The sequence below is a fragment of the Hemiscyllium ocellatum genome, chromosome 13 (genome assembly GCF_020745735.1).
Source record: "Hemiscyllium ocellatum isolate sHemOce1 chromosome 13, sHemOce1.pat.X.cur, whole genome shotgun sequence".
NCBI lineage: Eukaryota > Metazoa > Chordata > Chondrichthyes > Orectolobiformes > Hemiscylliidae > Hemiscyllium > Hemiscyllium ocellatum.
In genome coordinates this window covers 78,979,105-78,998,932 of record NC_083413.1, presented here as the reverse complement: position 1 = coordinate 78,998,932, position 19,828 = coordinate 78,979,105, and the positions used below count along the sequence as shown (strand labels likewise).

Below are 19,828 nucleotides of genomic sequence, written 5' to 3'. Positions count from 1 at the left end.
AATATATCCCTGGTGGTGAGGTCTGTTTGGATGTGGCGGAAATGACAGAGGATGATACGATGTATCTGGAGGTTGGTGGGGTGAAAGGTGAGGACCAGTGGGTTCTGTCCTGGTGGTGATTGGAGGGGCGGGGCTCAAGGGCGCGGTGCAGGAAGTGGAGGAGATGCGGTGGAGAGCATCATCGACGACGTCGGACGGGAAATTGCGGTCTGTGAAGAAGGAGGCCATTTGGGTTGTTCGGTATTAGAATTGGCCCTCCTGGGAGCAGATGCAGCAGAGGTGAAAGAATTGGGAATATGGGATGGCATTTTTACAGGGGGCAGTGTGGGAGGAGGTGTAATCTAGGTAGCTGTGGGAGTCGGTCGGTTTGTAGTAAAACCATTACACCTCCTCCCACCCAGCCCCCTGTAAAGATGCCATCCCATATTCCCAATTCCTTCGCCTTCACCGCATCTGCTCCCAGGAGGACCAATTCCATTACCGAACAACCCAAATGGCCTCCTTCTTCAAAGACCGCAATTTCCCCTCTGACATGGTCGAAGATGCTCTCCACCGCATCTCCTCCACTTCCTGCACCTCGCCCTTGAGCTCCGCCCCTCCAATTGCCACCAGGACAGAACCCACTGGTCCTCACCTTTCACCCCACCAACCTCCAGATACATTGTATCATCCTCCGTCATTTCCGCCACCTCCAAACGGACCCCACCACCAAGGATATATTTCCCTCCCCTCCCCTATCAGCGTTCCGGAAAGACCACTCCCTCCGCGACTCCCTCGTCAGGTCCACACCCCCCACCAACCCAACCTCCACTCCCGGCACCTTCCCCTGAAACCGCAGGAAATGCAAAACTTGCGCCCACACCTCCTCCCTTACTTCCCTCCAAGGCCCCAATGGATTCCTCCATATCAGTCGCACATTCGCCTGCACCTCCACACGCATCATTTACTGTATTCGCTGCACCCAATGTGGTCTCCTCTACATTGGGGAGACAGGCCGCCTACTTGCGGAACGCTTCAGGGAACACCTCAGGGACACCCGCACCAACCAACCCAACCGCCACGTGGCTGAACACTTTAACTCGCCCTCCCACTCCACCAAGGACATGCAGGAACCTTGGCCTCCTCCATCACCAGACCCTGGCCACACGACGCCTGGAGGAAGAGCGCCTCATCTTCTGCCTAGGAATTCTCCAACCACAAGGGATGAATGTAGATTTCTCCAGCTTTCTCATTTCCCCTCCCCCCACCTTATCTCAGTCCCAACGCCCAGATTCAGCACCACCCTCTTGACCTGCAATCTTCTTCCCGACCTCTCTGCCCCCACCCCTCTCCAGCCTATCACCCTCACCTCCTTCCACCTATCGTATTCCCAGCACTCCTCCCCCAAGTCCCTCCTCCCTACCTTTTATCTCAGCCCACTTGGCACACCAGCCTCATTCCTGAAGAAGGGCTTATGCCCTAAACGTCGATTCCCCTGCTCCTCGGATGCTGCCTGACCTGCTGTGTTTTTCCAGAACCACATTTTCCAACTCTGGTCTCCAGCATCTGCAGTCCTCACTTTCTCCACCTTTAATTCCTGGAGCATGGACGGTTGAGGGGTGAGTCTATGCTGGTTTATAAGATCATGTGGGGTGAAGGGCAGGTCTCTTTTTCCCTAGAGTGAGGGATTTCAAGGTGGGGGGGGCATACTTTTAAAGTGAGCGGAGAAAGATTTTAAAAAAAAGACATGGGGACAATTTCTTTTTTAAAAGAGTGTGGTCCATGTGTGGAATGAACTCCAAGAGGAGGTGGTAGATGCAGATTTAGTTACAATAGACATTTGGATAAATACATGGATAAGAAATGTTTGGAGAGGTATGGGCTAAAAGTGCAGGAAGGTGGCGCTTGTTTCGTTTGGGAACATGGTCAAGATGGACTGGTTGGACCGAAGGCTCTGTTTCCCATGACTCCATGATTTTTGAGAACTTATTCCAGCATGTGCTAATGAAGGTCAGGCCAGTGGCCAATCCCTGTACTCTTAGTGCATGTGGGTCTCAGTCAGTTTCGTCAGAAGAGATTCCTCATCCTCCCAGTCCTGCACTACCAGCTCCATAACATGGAATTCCCTCGCTGCAGCATTTATTTGACGAGTTCACAGTTGTTCTGACTTGTAGCTTGCAAGCAGCTTCATTTGTCACTCTGTTTGCTTGAGGACCAGTTTCTCTTTGTTGCTTGCCACACAGGGGTCTACTTGAGGTCAGAATGTCTTAAACCCATGCCATGCTCCTTGCACATAGCCCAAGCCACCTGCTTAATCTCATGCACTGACTTACAATGCAAGGTCAGTGAAATATGCATGTTCTCGGGTGAAAAATAGAGGTGGGAAGCAATTCCTAGCTGAAAAGGGAGGGGTGAAGAGTCATACACAATCTGGATGACTGGTTTAATAAGGAATTGGAATCCCTTGTGAAAGGGAAGAAGGCGGCATATGTAAAGATGAGGCGTGAAGGTTCAGTTGGGGCGACAGAGAGTTATAAGGTAGCCAGGAAGGATCTAAAGAGAGAGCTAAGAGAAGCGAGAAGGGGACATGAAAAGTCTTTAGATGGTAGGATTAATTAGGGAAAACCCAAAGGCTTTCTATAGGTATGTCAGGAATAAAAGGATGACTAGGGTAGGTATCAGTCCAGTCAAGGATAGTAGTGGGAAGTTGTGTGTGGAGGCGCAGGAGATTGGAGAGACACTAAATCAATACTTTTCATCAGTATTCACTCAGGAACAGGACACTGTTGCTGATGTGAATATGGAGTCACAAATGATTAGAATGGATGGCCTGGAAATATGCAGGGAAGAGGTTCTGGGAATATTGGAAAGGATGAAAATAGATAAGTCTCCTGGGCCTGATGGCATTTACCCTAGGATCCTATGGGAAGCTAGGGAGGAGATAGCAGAGCCATTGGCCTGGATTTTTATGTCGTCATTGTCAACGGGAATAGTACCAGAGGACTGGAGGATAGCGAATGTGGTCCCCTTGTTCAAGAAAGGGAGTAGGGATAGCCCTAGTAACTATAGGCCAGTGAGTCTGACTTCAGTGGTGGGCAAAGTCTTAGAGAGAATGGTAAGGGATAAGATTTATGAACATCTGGATAGGAATAACGTGATCAAGGATAGCCAGCATGGTTTTGTGAAGGGCAGGTCGTGCCTCACAAACCTTATTGAGTTCTTTGAGAAGGTGACTAAGGAAGTGGACGAGGGTAAAGCAGTAGATGTTGTGTATATGGATTTTAGTAAGGCGTTCGATAAGGTTCCCCATGGTAGGCTAATGCTAAAACTACGGAGGTATGGCATTGAGGATACATTAGAGGTTTGGATTAGGAATTGGCTGGCTGGAAGGAGACAGAGGGTAGTAGTTGATGGACTATGTTCATCTTGGAGTGCAGTTACTAGCAGTGTACCACAAGGATCTGTTTTGGGACCATTGCTTTTTGTTATCTTTATAAATGATCTAGAGGAAGGGCTTGAAAGCTGGGTAAGCAAGTTTGCGGATGACACAAAAGTCGGTGGAGTTGTGGATAGTGAGGAAGGAAGTGGTAGGTTACAGCGGGATATAGATAAGTTGCAGAGCTGGGCAGAAATGTGGCAAATGGAATTCAATGTAGCTAAGTGTGAAGTCATTCACTTTGGTAGGAGTAACAAGAGGATGGATTACTGGGCTAATGGTAGGCTACTTGGTAGTGTGGATGAGCAGAGGGATCTTGGTGTCCATGTACACAGATCTCTGAAAGTTGCCACCCAGGTAAATAGTGCTGTGAGGAAGGCATATGGTGTACTGGGCTTTATTGGTAGAGGAATTGAGTTCCGGAGTCCTGAGGTCATGTTGCAGTTGTATAAGACTCTGGTGCGGCCTCATCTGGAGTATTGTGTGCAGTTTTGGTCGCCATACTATAGGAAGGATGTGGAGGCATTGGAACGAGTGCAGAGGGGGTTTACCAGGATGTTGCCTGGAATGGTAGGAAAATCTTATGAGGAAAGGCTGAGGCACTTGGGGCTGTTCTCATTGGAGAAAAGAAGGTTTAGGGGAGATTTGATAGAGGTGTATAAGATGATTAGGGGTTTAGATAGGGTCGACACTGAGAACCTTTTACCGCTAATGGAGTCAGGTGTTACTCGGGGACACAGCTTTAAATTAAGGGGTGGTAGGTATAGGACAGATGTTAGGGGTAGATTCTTTACACAGCGGGTTGTGAGTTCATGGAATGCCCTGCCAGTAGCAGTGGTGAACTCTCCTTCTTTATGGTCATTTAAGCAGGCATTGGATAGGCATTTGGAAGTTATTGGGCTAGTGTAGGTTAGGTAGGATTCGGTCGGCGCAACATCGAGGGCCGAAGGGCCTGTACTGCGCTGTATCTTTCTATGTTCTATGTTCTATGGAGAAGCATGATTTTAGGTGCTTATAAAATGAGGTAGATTTCTGCTGCAAATGTGTTGCTGGTCAAAGCACAGCAGGCCAGGCAGCATCTCAGGAATAGAGAATTCGACGTTTCGAGCATAAGCCCTTCATCAGGAATCCTGATGAAGGGCTTATGCTCGAAACGTCGAATTCTCTATTCCTGAGATGCTGCCTGGCCTGCTGTGCTTTGACCAGCAACACATTTGCAGCTGTGATCTCCAGCATCTGCAGACCTCATTTTTTACTCGAGGTAGATTTCTCTCTCAGGTGCTGCAATCTATAGTATCCCTATTCAGTTTTGCTGCAGAAAGACAGGGCACCTTACCTACACCGAGCAGATGTCGTCAGGAACATTGTGAGTGTGAGACCTGACCAGAGCAAAAATGCTTCAAAGATGGAATCTCCTAATGTACGACGTGAGGTAGCAGTGCCATTTCTCAACCCGACATTACATGACAGTATCAGCAAACAACCCCTGAAATCACAGCAGACGGCTGGAGGAAAACAAACGACTCCTCAGCTGGAGTCAGGCACTGAGTAGATGACAGGGAAAGGTTACAACGCAGACTGATAAACCATCACTGCAGGCAAACTGTGCTTTCACTCAGAGCATTACTTTGAATGTCCTGCTGAACATTAACCCACTTAGTGCTGATGAGCACCATTGTAATTGATTCCACTTGTCACCCTTAAGGTTGTTACTAAGTTGTGTATTTGTGTATTGAGTTACACTATACATTTGCATGTATATCTACAGAAATATTTACTTGTCAAGCGTATGGAACAGAGGTGGATAAATAGGGTGAAGACGTTGTCATCAAACAGGATAACCTTGAGGACTTGAATGGCTTACCCCTGTTGCTATGTGCCTCTGCTATGTGTTCTATCTTTCCTCTTTTGGAAGATGGAGGATGAAAAAGCTGACAAGTGGCAAGTCACATTGATGCCACCGAAGTGTCAGGCAAAGGCTATTTCTAAAAGGAATAAATCTAACTATTTCCCTTGGCATTCCAATGGCATTATCATCACTGAATTGCTGAATTCCCCAACTGTCAACACCCTGGGAAAATACCATTGACCAGAAACTCAACTAGACTCACCACAAAAACACAGTGCTTACAAGAGCGGGTCAGAGGCTAGGGATACCACTGCAAGTAACCCACCTCCTGACTCCCCAAAGCCTGTCCACCATTTACAAAGCACAAGTCAGGAGTGTGATGGAATACTCCTCACTTGCCTGGATGGGTGCAGCTCCAACAACACTCAAGACGCCAGCACCATCTAGCCTGCTTGATTGGCACCACATCCAACACCTTAAGCATTTGTTTATTTCACCACCAATGCTCAATACTGGCCATACTAACTACAACAACAAATCAATAAAGACAGCACCTTCCAAACCTGTAATTATATTCCCTCACTAACACTTGGTCAAAATCCTGGGAATCCCTCCCTAATAACACTGTGGATGTTCCTACACCACATAGATTCAAGAAGTGGAGATGCTGCTGTTGGACTGGGATGGACAAAGTTAAAAATCACATAACACCAGGTTATAGTCCAACACGTTTATTCGGAAGCACTAGCTTTCGGAGTGATGTTCCTTCATCAGGTAGCAGTCACATCATGGCTAACCGATGAAGGAGCAGCGCTCTGAAAGCTAGTGCTTCCGAATAAATCTGTTGGACTATAACCTGGTGTTGCAAGATGCAGGAAGGCAGCGCACTACTTGGTCGAATGGTGATAGGTAATAAATACTGGATGAGCTGACGAATGCAGATATTCCTCTTATTAAACAACAAAATAAATCCAAGTGCCTTCTTCTCACAGCATTCTTCAACCAATGCATTTAAGTCTCTTAACGTATTTTGCAAGTTGGCACATGGCTCACATAACAAACCAGTGATTATTACCATTTAGGTTTTGCTTTTTCATTTGGACCCTAAAAGTGTCTCAGTGGAATATCCTTTCTGCATGTACTTTTAGGTTGGTGGTTCCTACCAGATCATTGTATCCTCCACCCATTGCCACTCCATGATCGTCTCCAGTTGCAAGGAGAGCTCCTTAACTCTGATACTGATCAGGCAGTATGGGGGCCATTAGAACTCCTGTACAGAACAGTATCTGCCTCCCTGACTATCCCTATCATTTTTCCACACTGTTTTCCTTGATTAATTTCGGCATCAGAGAGCATAGAATTCTCATAGCGTGGAAGCAGGCTATTTGACCGATCAGGTCCACACCAATCCTTCAGAAACTATCCCACTCTATCCCCACAATGCCACATTTCCCATGGCTAACTCACCTGGCCTACACATCCCTGGACACTATGGGCAATTTAGCACTGCCAATCCACCTAATCGGCACATCTTTGGATTGCGGGAGAAAACTGGAGTACCCCCACGCAAACTCCACAGAGATAGCCATCCGAGGCTAGAATCAAACCCAGGTCCCTGGCGCTGTGAGGCAACAGTGCTAACCACTGAGCCACTGTGCCACCAAATGGATGGGATCCATGCTTGTGTTTGATCAAGTTGGCATCCTTTCATACCTGTCACTTTTACTTTTGGGAGAAGCTGACTACATTCCAAACTGCACCCTTGATCTAACTGTTCTGGCCTTGACTGAAGCCCAAATTCCCACAACAGGCATCATAAGGGTCTTCATCTGAGCATCAGCATCACATGTGTCTCAACTGTTTGGGAAGGCTGGCAGACTGAAGGAGAAATGACTTCAAGGTAAGTCTCAGGTGGGTTTGAAGTAATATCAGCATCTTCCATTGTGACCCGTTTGGCTGTGCGGCTCTGTGGGATTGGCTGGCGCTGTGGTGGACACAGTCACGTTGTAGATCCTCCCAGACACAAAGCTTAGCAGATAGCAGATTCCATTCCAATTCATAATAGACCAAAGGCATTAATCAAAGGCTTCCATTAGGTAGAGCTGTCACCTTTTTACAACATTTAGCAACCAGCTAATGGAGTTTTATTAGTAGAGACCACAAAAAAAATCAAACAATGCAACCATAGAATTTTAGTTTTAGGAAGACCTTCAGCATATCGAATTTGGGCTGTTGTTTTGAAATGTACAATATGTCGGACTCCTCTGCTCTTTCTCTATGGTCTCCTTTTCAAGTATACACCCAATTTTCTTTTGAAAAGTACGACTGAATCTGCTTCCACCTTCAGTTCAGGGAGTGCAATCCTGATCATAACCAACGGCTGCCTTAAAACTGAGTTCTCATTTCCTCTCTGCCCCTATTGTGAATGACCCTGAATCTGTGATTCCTATTTGCAAACCTTCCCGCCTTTGCAAATGTTTTCTCCCTTTGCACTCTGTAAAAACTTCTCATCATTTGGAACACCTCACGTGAATCTCCTCTTGCACTTCACTGTTCAGGAAGAACCATCTGACCCTCACTGGTCTATCCATCCAACTGAAACTCTTTATCCTTGGTGCTATCCTAGTTAATGCATCCTCATGTTGTTTTCAAGGGGCTCGGCAACAAAGCATCATTTTTATCTCGAGGCAATGCAATGTATTCAAGCGGTGGCAAGATATAGCCCTTAGAGCAAATGGGATCAAAGGTCATGGGCAGAAAGCAGTATTAGGCTATTGAGTTGGACAATCAGACATGAATAGCAGAGCAGGCTCGTAGGGCCGAATGGCCTCCTCCTGCTCCCATCTTCTTTGTTTCTGTCTTGCTATGTAAGTAATTTTGAAAGAGAGGTGACAAGACAGGTAGGTGTTAGTGGGACTTTCCTGATGCACAATGTGGACATATTTCAGAAAACTTTTACATTTTCCTCAGTTTTACTAGGGGTTGCTTTTTAACATTGTACCATGTCTGAGAGGAAGAAGGGAAAATGTATAAAGATGATGAGATACTGATGCAGTTCCGTAGAAATTTAATTTACAAGAACAATTTAAAAAAAATCTAAAGCTCATAAATTGGATATATATTTGATTGGGAAAAATGTGAAGGGCTAAGGGGAAAGAGCATAAAACTAAGTGGATTGTTTTCAAGGGTGGGCGCAGGTACAATGGGCTAAGTCTGTACTGAAAGGATCCACAAAAAAGGTTCCCTGACTGACACTACTGTACCTCTGTAACTGATGTTGGAAGATTTTACAAGTCCAAATTTCTGGTGTATGAGGTTTTACTCTGGAAGTGTATGTTAAGAGTTCATGGCATAGAATCCCTACAGTGCGAAAGCAAGCCATTCAGCCCCTTGAGTCCACATCACCCCTCTGAACAGCATCCCAGCTCATCCCCATAAACCTGCCTTTCTCATGGTTAAGCCACCTAGCCTGTGCATTCCTGGACATAGTGGGCAATTTAGCATGGCCAATCCACTTAACCTGCACAACGTTGGACTGTGGGAGGAAATCAGAGCACCCCATCCCCCCCAAACAGACAAGCAAACTTCACAACCACGGTCACCTGAGGCCGGAATTGAACCCAGGTCCCTGGGGTGCTGTGAGGCAGCAGTGCTAACCAGTGAGCCACAGTGAAACCCATATAGGGGCCTGGGGGACCAATACAAAGTATGATGACCTACATTCGCAAAATGTTCCCTGACCCTCACAGGCTGGTTGAGCTGTCAGCTCAAGTCACAGGACATCACAATGGAACACATGACGACATTAGGGCAGGAAATGATGTCACAATAGCCCCTTTCAACACAAGCCCATTTGCGACTGGGGCCCGATGCTGTTCAACTTTGTTTACGTCCGTGAGGACGGCTCTATTGCAAATCTCAAAACGAGTCAGTGAAACCTTCTCACAAAACATCAAAGCAGCTTGAAACCCATCGAAATGGGAAAATGAGGAACACTCAATATGCGATCGAATTGTCCATGAGAAACTTAGAGATGGTCCCTTGCTGCATGAAGGCAAATCAATGTCAGGATGAGTCAACATCAAAATTTAGTCATCGTCGTGAAGACTGACAAAGGTGTGTTGGGATCTTTGTTTGCCAATAGTGATCCACAGTTATGATCGAAGATCTGAAAAAAAAATGCTCAGGATAGATTTATTTACATGAGTTGCATTGGTAAAGATTTCTAGGCAATACCGAAATCTGCTCTTTTAAAATGCATTAGCCCCTCGTGATATTAAGTTGAATGTTTAGCGTCGCATGCTGAAAAGGATTGGATTTTAAAATAAAGCTGTGACATTTGGAGCAACAATAAGATAGTTCTGAACTATACACAGGGATTTTAGCTTAAAGAAGGAGTGAAAGTCTACGTGGAGCCCTTTGACAGATAAGTGAAAGTATAGAGTTAAACCCGAAGAATGCAAACCTGTCAGAAGGAATAAAATATCTTTACAGCCAAAGCAGTTGAAACTGAATCTAAGTTGAAGTCCAGAATCAAAAGAAAGATCTGTTTCATTTACCCACATCTTGGAATAATATTGTCGTCACCTTTGGGGAATTCCAGTTTTATTTTAATGAAGATTTCAGATCAGTTATCAACAAAGTAATTCAAGAAGTTAGAAAACCTGACGAAGACTCTGCATAGTTTTGTGTGTTCTCTGTAATAAGGAGTTGTACTAATTGTTAGGGATCTCCAGCCCTGTGCTACAGGCTATAATAGGAAACCACAGAGACTGCAAAAAATAAGCTAAACAATAAAATTCGATCAACTCCGGTGAAGATTTGTGAGGGAGGCTGAGAGCACTGAGTTCCAATTAACATGTGTTTTTAAACTCCTCAGTAGAAAGGTTTTGTTCGAAGCATCTTGCACCAAGGTAAAAAGGACAGAAGTGATTAAAATATCCATCAAATTTAATACATGCATGGAATCAGAGTATAGAAAATTGAAGATAAAGAGCCGTGATTGAGTACATCAGTTCTCCCATGTTTCCATTCTGCAGGGCAAAAAGGAACATAATTACAAAGAAGGTAATTCGGAGGAAGAAGATTGTACAGGGCTGGGATCTCTGTCTCAGGAAACAAAGACAGAAAGTGATAGCTACAAATACAGCAGAGGAGAAGTGTGGACATCTGTGATTCCACCGGGACTTGCAGTAACAATGGCCACTAGCAAGATGGAAGCCCTGCTGAATTCGATTATGGAGGTGCCTCAAGGTGAAAGTGGCCTGGTGAGCAAGACCGTATCTGCATCCCTTCAGGAACTGGGACGGGTGGACGCAGAAGGGGTGCTGATGTTCTGCCGCAAGTACATCATCCACCATCGGCGGCTGCCCCTGGTGCGCCGCACTGTGCTGCTGAAGGCCATGGCGCAGCTGGTGAGGGACAACATTGACGACGTGGGCCGGGCAGCGGCAAAGAAGCTCATCACCTTGGCTTCCATTGAAATGACCAAGACGAAGGATGTGTCCGATGAGCACCAGGAGGTCGCCAGCCAGCTGCTGCTGAACGTGGGCCACTGGTTCACCAAGGAGGCTTTTGACGAGCTGCTCTCGATGTTTCAGCCGAAGATGAGCCCCTTCTTTTTTGTGGTGCTGGCCCTGGCCAATCTGTGCAAAGAGCATGTGCATTTCATGGTCCCCTTACTGAAACCTGTGCTCCACACTCTACTGACAATGCTTCCCACTGTCACGGACGAGAAAACCAAGTGGGTGTTCTGCTTTGCTTTGGGGATTTTTAGCGAGAGCATTCTGGCTTACCTCTTTGACATAGAGGAGGCCCCGGACCCCACAGTGAAGAAGAATTTATTCTTCCAGGAGTTCTCTGAGGCTTACGACATCCTGTTCGACGTGTGGCTGCCCTTGAAAGAACAGAATGTGAGCACGGCGGTGATCGAGACGCTGGGCCAGATAACCCATCTGATCCCATTTGACAAGTTGGAGAACGAGCTGCCTCGGTTACTCCCGGCTATCCTGTCCATGTACCAGGAAACCGCCAGCGATTTCTGTGTCACACAGGGCCTGTATGGAGTCCTGCACACTGCTGTGGAGAGGAACAGCGAGGAGCTCACTTTGCAAGTTGACAGCCTGCTCGTCCACCTGCACAACCAGATTTGCATTGTGGCAGAGCAGACTGCTGACCCCTACTCTCAGAAGCAGCGGAAAGAGATCCTGTGCTGCTTCAAGCTCCTGACGCCGTCCTTTACCTTCCAGATCGTGGAGTTCCTCCTGCTGAAGCTGGAAAGTACCAACAACCAGATCCGACTGGGAACGCTGTTGGTGCTGGATCACCTCATCAACATGGTGCCACTCTACATGGCCAACCAGAAGAACCAGATTCTGGCCAGCATGAAGCTGCTGCTCTTGGCTAATGACAACAGAGTGAAGGGACAGCTTGGCCAGGTCATCTACACCATGGCCCGGCACAATTACCTCCACTTGGAGGGAGGAAAGGATATGGTGGAGTTTGTCATCCGACAGTGCGCTCTGCCTGCCGCAGAGGACGCGAATGCCACCGAGCGCCCTTTCATTGCCGCTGATAATGTGGTCACAGACTACGATTTGCGGCGGTGGTGTGAGGAACTGATGAAACTGCTGACGGCGTTACCCATCGACAACGTTCTCTGGCCGTTTCTCTTTGAGTTTATCATCCCCGTGCGATGCACCAACGCTTTGGCCACGGTTTGCAACTCCTTGGTCTCCCTGGCGATGAAGAGACTGGAGTCTGGCTCAATGGAGAGCTTTCTCAATTACAGGGAGAATCCCAACATTCCTGGGCCTCAGGCACTGCTAACCCGACTGCTGACTATGGCGTCTTCAATACATGAGGGAAAGAGCAGGTGCTCTCCCGCTCTGATCCTGCTGCAAGTCCTGGGCACGGATATCCACCCAGCGGCTCCTCAAGTCTGGGAAAAGGAGTTCCCAATTCTGCTTGACTACCTTCAGGAAAATTCCGGCAAGTCCGTGCTCCAGAGCCAATGGGAAGAAAAGCTAGTGAATGTTTTGTTTGAGACCCTGGAGTTGATCGAGGATGAGGATTGGCTGTGCCTGCTTGTCAAGGAGCTGATGAACCACCTTCACAGCCATTATAACTTTCCACAAGAGAAAGGCTTTGTCTATAAATGCTTGGGAGCAGTGCTGCAAATGATCCACAATGAAGATGTGGTGAAGAGGAATCTCCAGGAGATGCTTCAGACGGTGAGGCATAACGAGGCATTGGAGAAAGACGGCTTAGCCATTGGGGTCGGCTACAGTGCTGTCACCCATTTGGACATGGTGCTGAACCTCCTGAAGGAGTTTGCAAAGCTGAATATTTTTAAGAAGACAGCAAGCTACTTTCAGATCATTAAGGACCAGGAGGATATTGAGATAATCAAAGTGAAAAGCACACTCATCTCATGCTATGGGAATATCATGTTGTGCTCTCCAAAGGACCTCACGCCATCCAGAATTGACAATGAAATTGTGGAGAATGTCCTCAACCACTACAACATCAAGATCCTGGGTATGAAGATTGAGGTCAGGGACCTGGCGTTGAAGTTAAGTCTGATCAAGACAGTGACTCAGTTAGCAGTAGCCTGCCAGCCTGACAAAATGCCAGGCTACAGCTTCAGCAGAAAGGGAGAACTGCTGGCCTATATGCAGGAACTCATCAAGACTGAACCAACGGAGGCACTCTTGACCCCTGTCCGAATGTGCGCCATTAACGCTTGTATGTCGCTCTTAAAACTGCAGCCCCAGTTTGGTGAAAGCAAGCAACTGGTTCAGACGTGCCTGAGCAGTGTCTTCAACTTGCCCCGGTTGGAGACGGCTGCCATCGATGAGCACCCAAACCTGAGCTTGGCGGACAGGCAGGCATTGTTTAATGAGACCCTGGCCTCGCTGCTGGACTTCCTGAAGCAGCTCTTGCTTTGTGACCTGTCACCAGCTGGACTTCAGTCAGTGTTTGCCAGCATGGAGACCTGGATTCGGTGCCAGAAAGAGTACGCGCGGGAAATGGCGATGGAGACCACCTTACAGCTATTGGTGTTTTACCTGGAACAAGTTGGCACCAAGGAGAAGGTTCAATCGCACAGCTTGGGTGTCCTCATTGGTCACATGGTGCTCCGATGCACAGATCCATCATGTGCGGTAAGGGAGAGGGCTATTGAAAGCTTATACATCCTACTTCACATTCAGATGCGCTTTGCGAGTGTGCCCATAGATCAGAAAGGCACAGAGGTGGAACACCTGAAAACCATCAAAAATGGCTTACATCAGGGGAACTGCCATTCCTTGTTTCGAGTCTGCACTGACGTCGGCAAAGTCCTTTCAAATTGCATGCCCCACGATGAGCTGTTAGGTTTGCTCTTCACCTTGTTCCCCGGTCTCACTGACAGTCAGTCCAATGGCTCCCTCGCAGCCTCAATCGTCACCAACGTGCTGATTACAAAGCATGGGGCCAGCCTGACCGACGTCCCAGAGATTATCAGAGCCGTCCACAAGGAGCTGCAGTCCATCAGGCAGCCTCACATAGCACGCATGGGGGTACACTCCATCTCCAAACTGGCAGCCCAGCATGTGCCGGTCATATTGCCTTGCCTCTTGTGGTACCCCGTCCCGTTCGACAGACACATTTGTGAGGTGTGGCGCTCCCTGCTCAAGGATGACTCGGTTGCCGTGCCCTCCATTAAGTACTTGTTGGACAATTTGAAGCTTTTGTACGAAAGCAGCAAAGAGTCGCTTTTCAGCAATGTGACCAACTCAGAGCCCCACCAACCTCAAGCTGTGATCTGCGCTCTCCATCAAATGATATGTCACCAGGGCTCAGATGCCGTTGTTGAGATCCTTTACCCCCAGATATTCAGCACGGTTCTCATTCACCTCAGTTCCAGTGTCCAGGCCCGACTGCCTCGGGACATTTTACGGTTCCAGGCGGATAAGAAGTCCTTCACCCTCTCTCATAAACCATGTCACACCACGGCCTGCCATTACTCCATTGAGATCCTGCAGGCACTCCTGGGGGAGGGGAAGGGGACTGTCACCGCCATGGCTGGGAAAGGCGGCTGGGACCTGATCAAACAGGCCGAGGTGCACCACGAGGGAGTGGCGCTGTTGGCCGGCACCATGGCCAATGTCGCAGTCCCCCACTTGATCAGCATCGTCGAGCTGCTGACCCCCGTCCTGGCGAATGTCCACGAATGCCAGAGGATCACGGCGACCGCCTACTTCGGGGAGCTCCTCAGCCACCCGGTGGTGTGCGAGCTGACGCTGACAGACACGTTGGTGGCCAGTTTGCTCCGATGTCTGATTGACGACTCGCCCACGGTCCAGTGGTTGGCGGTCAAGGGCCTGGGACACGCCAGGACCAGGGCCTCGCCCAAAACGGAAAAGTATGTGGTGAAGCTGCTACCCGCCATGATGTCCATCATGGAGCAGAACTGCAAGGCCAACACCCTCCTGACCGTCGAGGCGATGGAGAGCGTCTCGAAGATCTTGGATAACCTGCACCAGGACTACACCGATGCCATCCTCATTGAGCTGGCTATGGCATTGCAGTCCTTCTTTGAAAACCGACAGGAGAGGGTGAGGGCCGCCGCAGTTGGCGTGGTGGGCAAACTGCTGCGGTTCGGCAGTATGCAGAGGAACCCGGTGTATCTGGAATACATCTACACGGCCCTGACCAGCCTGCTGCTTCACCTCAACGAGAAGCACGAGGAGGTTCGCCAGGTCTGCAAACACGTGCTGGCCCTGGCCGGTCCCTGGCTGCCGTCAGAGAGGATGTGCCGGCACCTCCAACAGCTCAGCTTCCAGGACACTGACCTGAACTACGAGAATTACCTGGAGGTGACTGCCCGCCTCATGGCCGAGGAACTGCCCTCCAGGATCGCCCAGTGTGTCAAGAGCTGCGCTGCCTTCTTCAAGAGCGGGCAGACGGAGATGCGGGAGAATGCCGTCACGTTTGCCAGCTTCCTCATGCATCATGCCCCGGCTGGTTACCCTCAATCGCCTGGCGCCAATCAGATGTGCAAGGAGATTATCGCCTTGCTGTCTGACCATGTACAGAGTGTCCGCATCAAAGTGATGGCCGCAATCCAGAGACTCTACATGTATTAAGCATCACCTGAGTGGCACAGTCAGATGGCGAAATTCTCAGGAATCGCATCTTGGAAAGAGTTTCTGTCACGAAGGAATTCTCATGTTCGAAGCCACAGGAGGTCAGGATGCAGTCTGCCAAAATCCTCCACATCGTTCCAGAGAGAATCTGAATGCTCTTTTAATCCCCTTGTACACTATTGCTCTGTAAAGGATACCGCACTAATAATCATCGGCAACAAAATATATTTATTATTGATTGTGTAGGCACAGGCTCAAGGGGCTGAATGGCCTAAATCTGTGCCATATTATTCTAGGGTAATTGGACATGTTAACTTTTCAATAAAGTGTTTACTTACAATTTTGTTTTTAATCACTTAGGCTTTGGATCGATTTTTGCTCAATCACCCAATTAATTTTGTTGCCCCCAGTAGAGAAAAATGTTGGCAATTTTTATTTTTAATTCATTTGAAGGAGGCGGGTGCTGCTGACTAGGCCAGCATTTATGTTTCCTGGCCCTTGACAAGGTGGAGGTGAGCTGCCTTCATGAACCGCTGCAGTCCATGTGCAGTAATAGACCCACAATGCCCTTAGGGAGGGAATTCCAGTGACATTGTGATATATTTCCAAATCAGGATGGTGAATGTCTTAGAGGAGAGTTCGCAGTGGGTGGTGTTCCAATGTATCTTCTCCCTTGTCTTTCTAGATGACAGTGGTTGTGGGTATGGAAGGTGCTGTCTGAGCATCTTTGGTGAGTTTCTGCAGTGCATCTTGTAGATAGTACACAGTGCTGTGACTGTTGTGGAGGGAGCAGATGCTTGTGGATGTTCCTTGTTCTCATGTGCTACCTGTCTACAGTGACTTCCCTCCATGCACAAACTCACATTTCGCTGCCCTGGAGTTTAACCACAATAGGGCAACAACCATAGCCAGCCCATTCTCTGTCAGGCAATATTTGCTGGTAATGGGAAAATAGGGGCGGGAATACTTGTAGTTCTTGAGGGTTTAGTGTTCTGGCTCTTGTGGTGGAGATTTCACATCAATACATCACTGATGGTTAGACTGGCTAGAGTCTACTTGCTTTTCCATCATTGCATTTGCTGCTCACAGGACTCTCTTAAGATGGCAAGAAATAGGAACAAATGGAAGCCATTTGGCCCTTTGAGCTTGCACCACCGTTCATTGGAATCCTTGCTGACCTGACATTCCTCAGGCCCTCCTTCCTGCCCGCTCCCACAAACCTTGATTCCACTACTGTTCAAGAATCGATCAATGTCTATGTTAAATATACACGAGGTCTCTGCCCCTACAGCTCTCTGTAGTAAGGAGTTCTAAGACACTCAACCTTCTGAGAGAAGCAATTCCTCCTCATGTCCTCAGTCTTACATTGGCACCCCTTTATTCTGAGACTATCCCCTCTGCTCCAAGACCCTCCCATGAGGGGAAACATCCCCTCAGCATTTACCCTTAAGACACTCCTTAAGAATCCTTCATATTTGAAGATCACCCATCATTTTTCTAAACTCCAATTATTCGAGTCCCAACCTGTTTAACCTTTACTGATAAGACAATCCTTCCCCATGGGGGATCAACCTTCTCTGAACTGCTCCAATCAAATAATATTGTTGCTTAAATATAGGAGCAAAACTGCCAGATTTGACATCCTTCCCTCTGTTACTCTGCTGTGACCATTTACACTTCATCTAGGCCCATGGTTTCTGGTCTCAGCAGGGTCTAGCATCATCTAATAAATGGTTGCAGACCCAGGACATTAACTTTTATTTCTCTCTCCACAAATTTTGTCAGGCCAGTATTTCCAGCTTTGGTTTCCTGTTTTTATTTCAGATTTCCAGCATCTGCAATACTTAACTTTTTGTTCATTTGTAAAACCCAAAAATGATCCATGGTTCAGTGTGACCTTGTGATTGGGGCGGCACTTGCTGAACAATCCTGATTATGTTAATAGATACTTCAGCAATCAATTCGATATAATAGTTCAACATGATAACGTGGATCACTTCCAATCACAAGGAACGGCAGACCTTTAATTGTTAGGGTCTATTTTCTACAGACAAAAAAAATCTTTGTTGAATTACCTAGGAGCATATGATTTCTTATTACTCTCCCCATAGCCACACCATGCCAGAGGTAATTTACCAACCAGGTAAATTTCTGCTGTGGTATAAATTTTTGCAATTACTTGAAATTTATCCCGATTAGTACAAAACAAATACCTTCTCAAGGTGTCTTTGTTTTAAGCAGTGTGCTGCTTTTGTCATTATCATCTCTTAGCACCACTTACCATTGTAATCCTTTTGCTGTTTACTCTTTCATGCTTTTCACCCGATCACAGATATTTCTCTGTATTCTTTGGGTGGTGAAGAAGGCATTTGGTACACTTGCCTTTATTGGTCAGTGCACTGAGTATAGAAGTTGGGAGGTGATATTGCAGATATACAGGACATTGGTTTGGAATACTGTAGTGTGTTCTGTTCTGGCCTCCCTGCTATAGGAAAGGTGTTGTTAAACTTGAAAAGGTTCAGAAAAGATGTACAAGGATGTTACCAGGGTTGGAAGATTTGAGCTGTAGGGAGAGGTTGAAAAGGCTAGGGCTGTTTTCCCTGAAGCCTTGGAGGTTGAGGGGGTGACCTTATAGAGATTTATAAAATCATGGGGGTGGGGCGTGGATTGACTGAATAGCCAAAGCCTTCTCCCCACGCTAGGGGAGTCCAAAACCACAGGGTACAGGTTTAAGGTGAGAGGAGAAAGTTTTAAAAGGGACCTAAGCGGTAACTTTTTCCCGCGGAGAGTGGTCCGTGTATGGAATGAGCTGCCAGAGGAAGTTGTGAGGCTGGTCCAATTGCAACATTTAAAAGGCATCTGGATGGGTATATGAATAAGAAAGATTTAAAGGGATATAGGCAAATGCTGACAAATGCGACTAGATTAAGTTAGGATATCTGGTCCCTATGGATGAGTTGGACTGAAGGGTCTGTTTCCGTGCTGTACCACTCTCTGACTCTTCTCCCCTCACCCTTGAGCACTGCATGTATGTAAAACTGTGTTTCAACTGTACTATCCTCCAGAATAGAAAGGCCTCATTTTAACATTTTAACACTCCAATGGAGTGTTAACCTGAGATGTTAACCTTTGTTTCATGGAATCTGAGCATCATTTCTCTTTGTATTTTTCATTCCTTGCTTAATTATTTATTTGGTAAGGTTCTACGTGAAACTGACAGGAGCCTTCACACACAAAAAACACTGGTACAGTTAATGCAATTTAACAAAGAGCTGGCAGGTTGCATGAGGATACGTGATAACAATTTGTTTGGAGTGGGTATTCAAAATAGAAACATTCCTTGTGAGAGTTCTGATATTATCACATTTTATACTCCAAATTAATTCTTCCACAAAATACCCGTTACGATTCTATGTCACATTTTTGTGTTAATTAACCACCAATTACTGCTCAACAGATTTAATTATATTCATTTATCTTTCAAATCGCTGTAGCAATGGTATTGAGGGTTATCTGTAACTCCTTTGTCTCTGAAGGTTGTGTTCAAATTGTACTCTATAGACGTCAGCACAAAGCGTATCTGAAACTCTAAATGTAATACTGAAGGAGTGCTGCATTGTCAGAGGTGCCGTCTTTTTGGGTCGACTATTAAAATGAGGCCTATCTATCCTGACATTTAGATGTAAAGGTCCCATGAGACCAACTGAAGAAAAGAACGGAGCTTTCACTGCAGAGGCCTATTCAACTTGGATGTAGGTTTTGTTGCTGGCTGGGACGTTCATTTCCAGACGTTTCATCACCCTACTAGGTAACATCTTCAGGGGGCCTCAGGCGAAGCAGTGGACATGATTCCTGCTTTCTATTTTTATGTTTGGGTTTCTTTGGGTCGGTGATATCATATCCTGTTCTTTTTCTCGGAGTGGTAGATGGGGTCCCCGAGAAAAAGAAAAGGAAATTACATCACCAACCCAAAGAAACCCAAACATACAAATTGAAAGCAGGAATAATGTACACTGCTTTGCCTGAGGCCCACTGAAGATGTTACCTAGTAGGTGACAAAATGTTGAGCGAGCAAACCTACATCCAGAACCTCAACCTGAGCCACAAATGTTCTCAAAACTCGTTAAGTCCTACTCAATGTTTATGTCTCAATCAACAGAAATTGCCAAAGCAAAATACTACAGACGCTGGGAATCTGAAATGATGACAGAAAATGAATGAGATGCCCAGCAAAGCAGGCATCATCTGTGGAGGGAAGCAGAGTTAATATTTCAACTCAATGACCTTTTGTCAGACGTAGAGAGAAGCTGGAACTTGAACAGATTTTAACAAAGAACAGAGGGCAACAAAGTGAACAGGGAAGAAAAGAATAAAAGAGAAGGTCACTGTAAAAAAATTGTAACAAAAGGGATGATGGTGCAAGGTAAAACAGAG

The 19,828-nt window shown here is 46.9% G+C and overlaps 1 protein-coding gene across 1 annotated transcript; it reads left to right on the top strand.

Annotated features, from left to right (window-relative positions):
* Nucleotides 1-10,462: 10,462 nt before the first annotated feature.
* LOC132821373 (maestro heat-like repeat-containing protein family member 1) lies at nucleotides 10,463-15,394 on the top strand. Its single transcript, XM_060833956.1, has one exon. It carries the CDS (start codon nucleotides 10,463-10,465, stop codon nucleotides 15,392-15,394), a length of 4,932 nt encoding a protein of 1,643 aa, XP_060689939.1.
* Nucleotides 15,395-19,828: the final 4,434 nt, after the last annotated feature.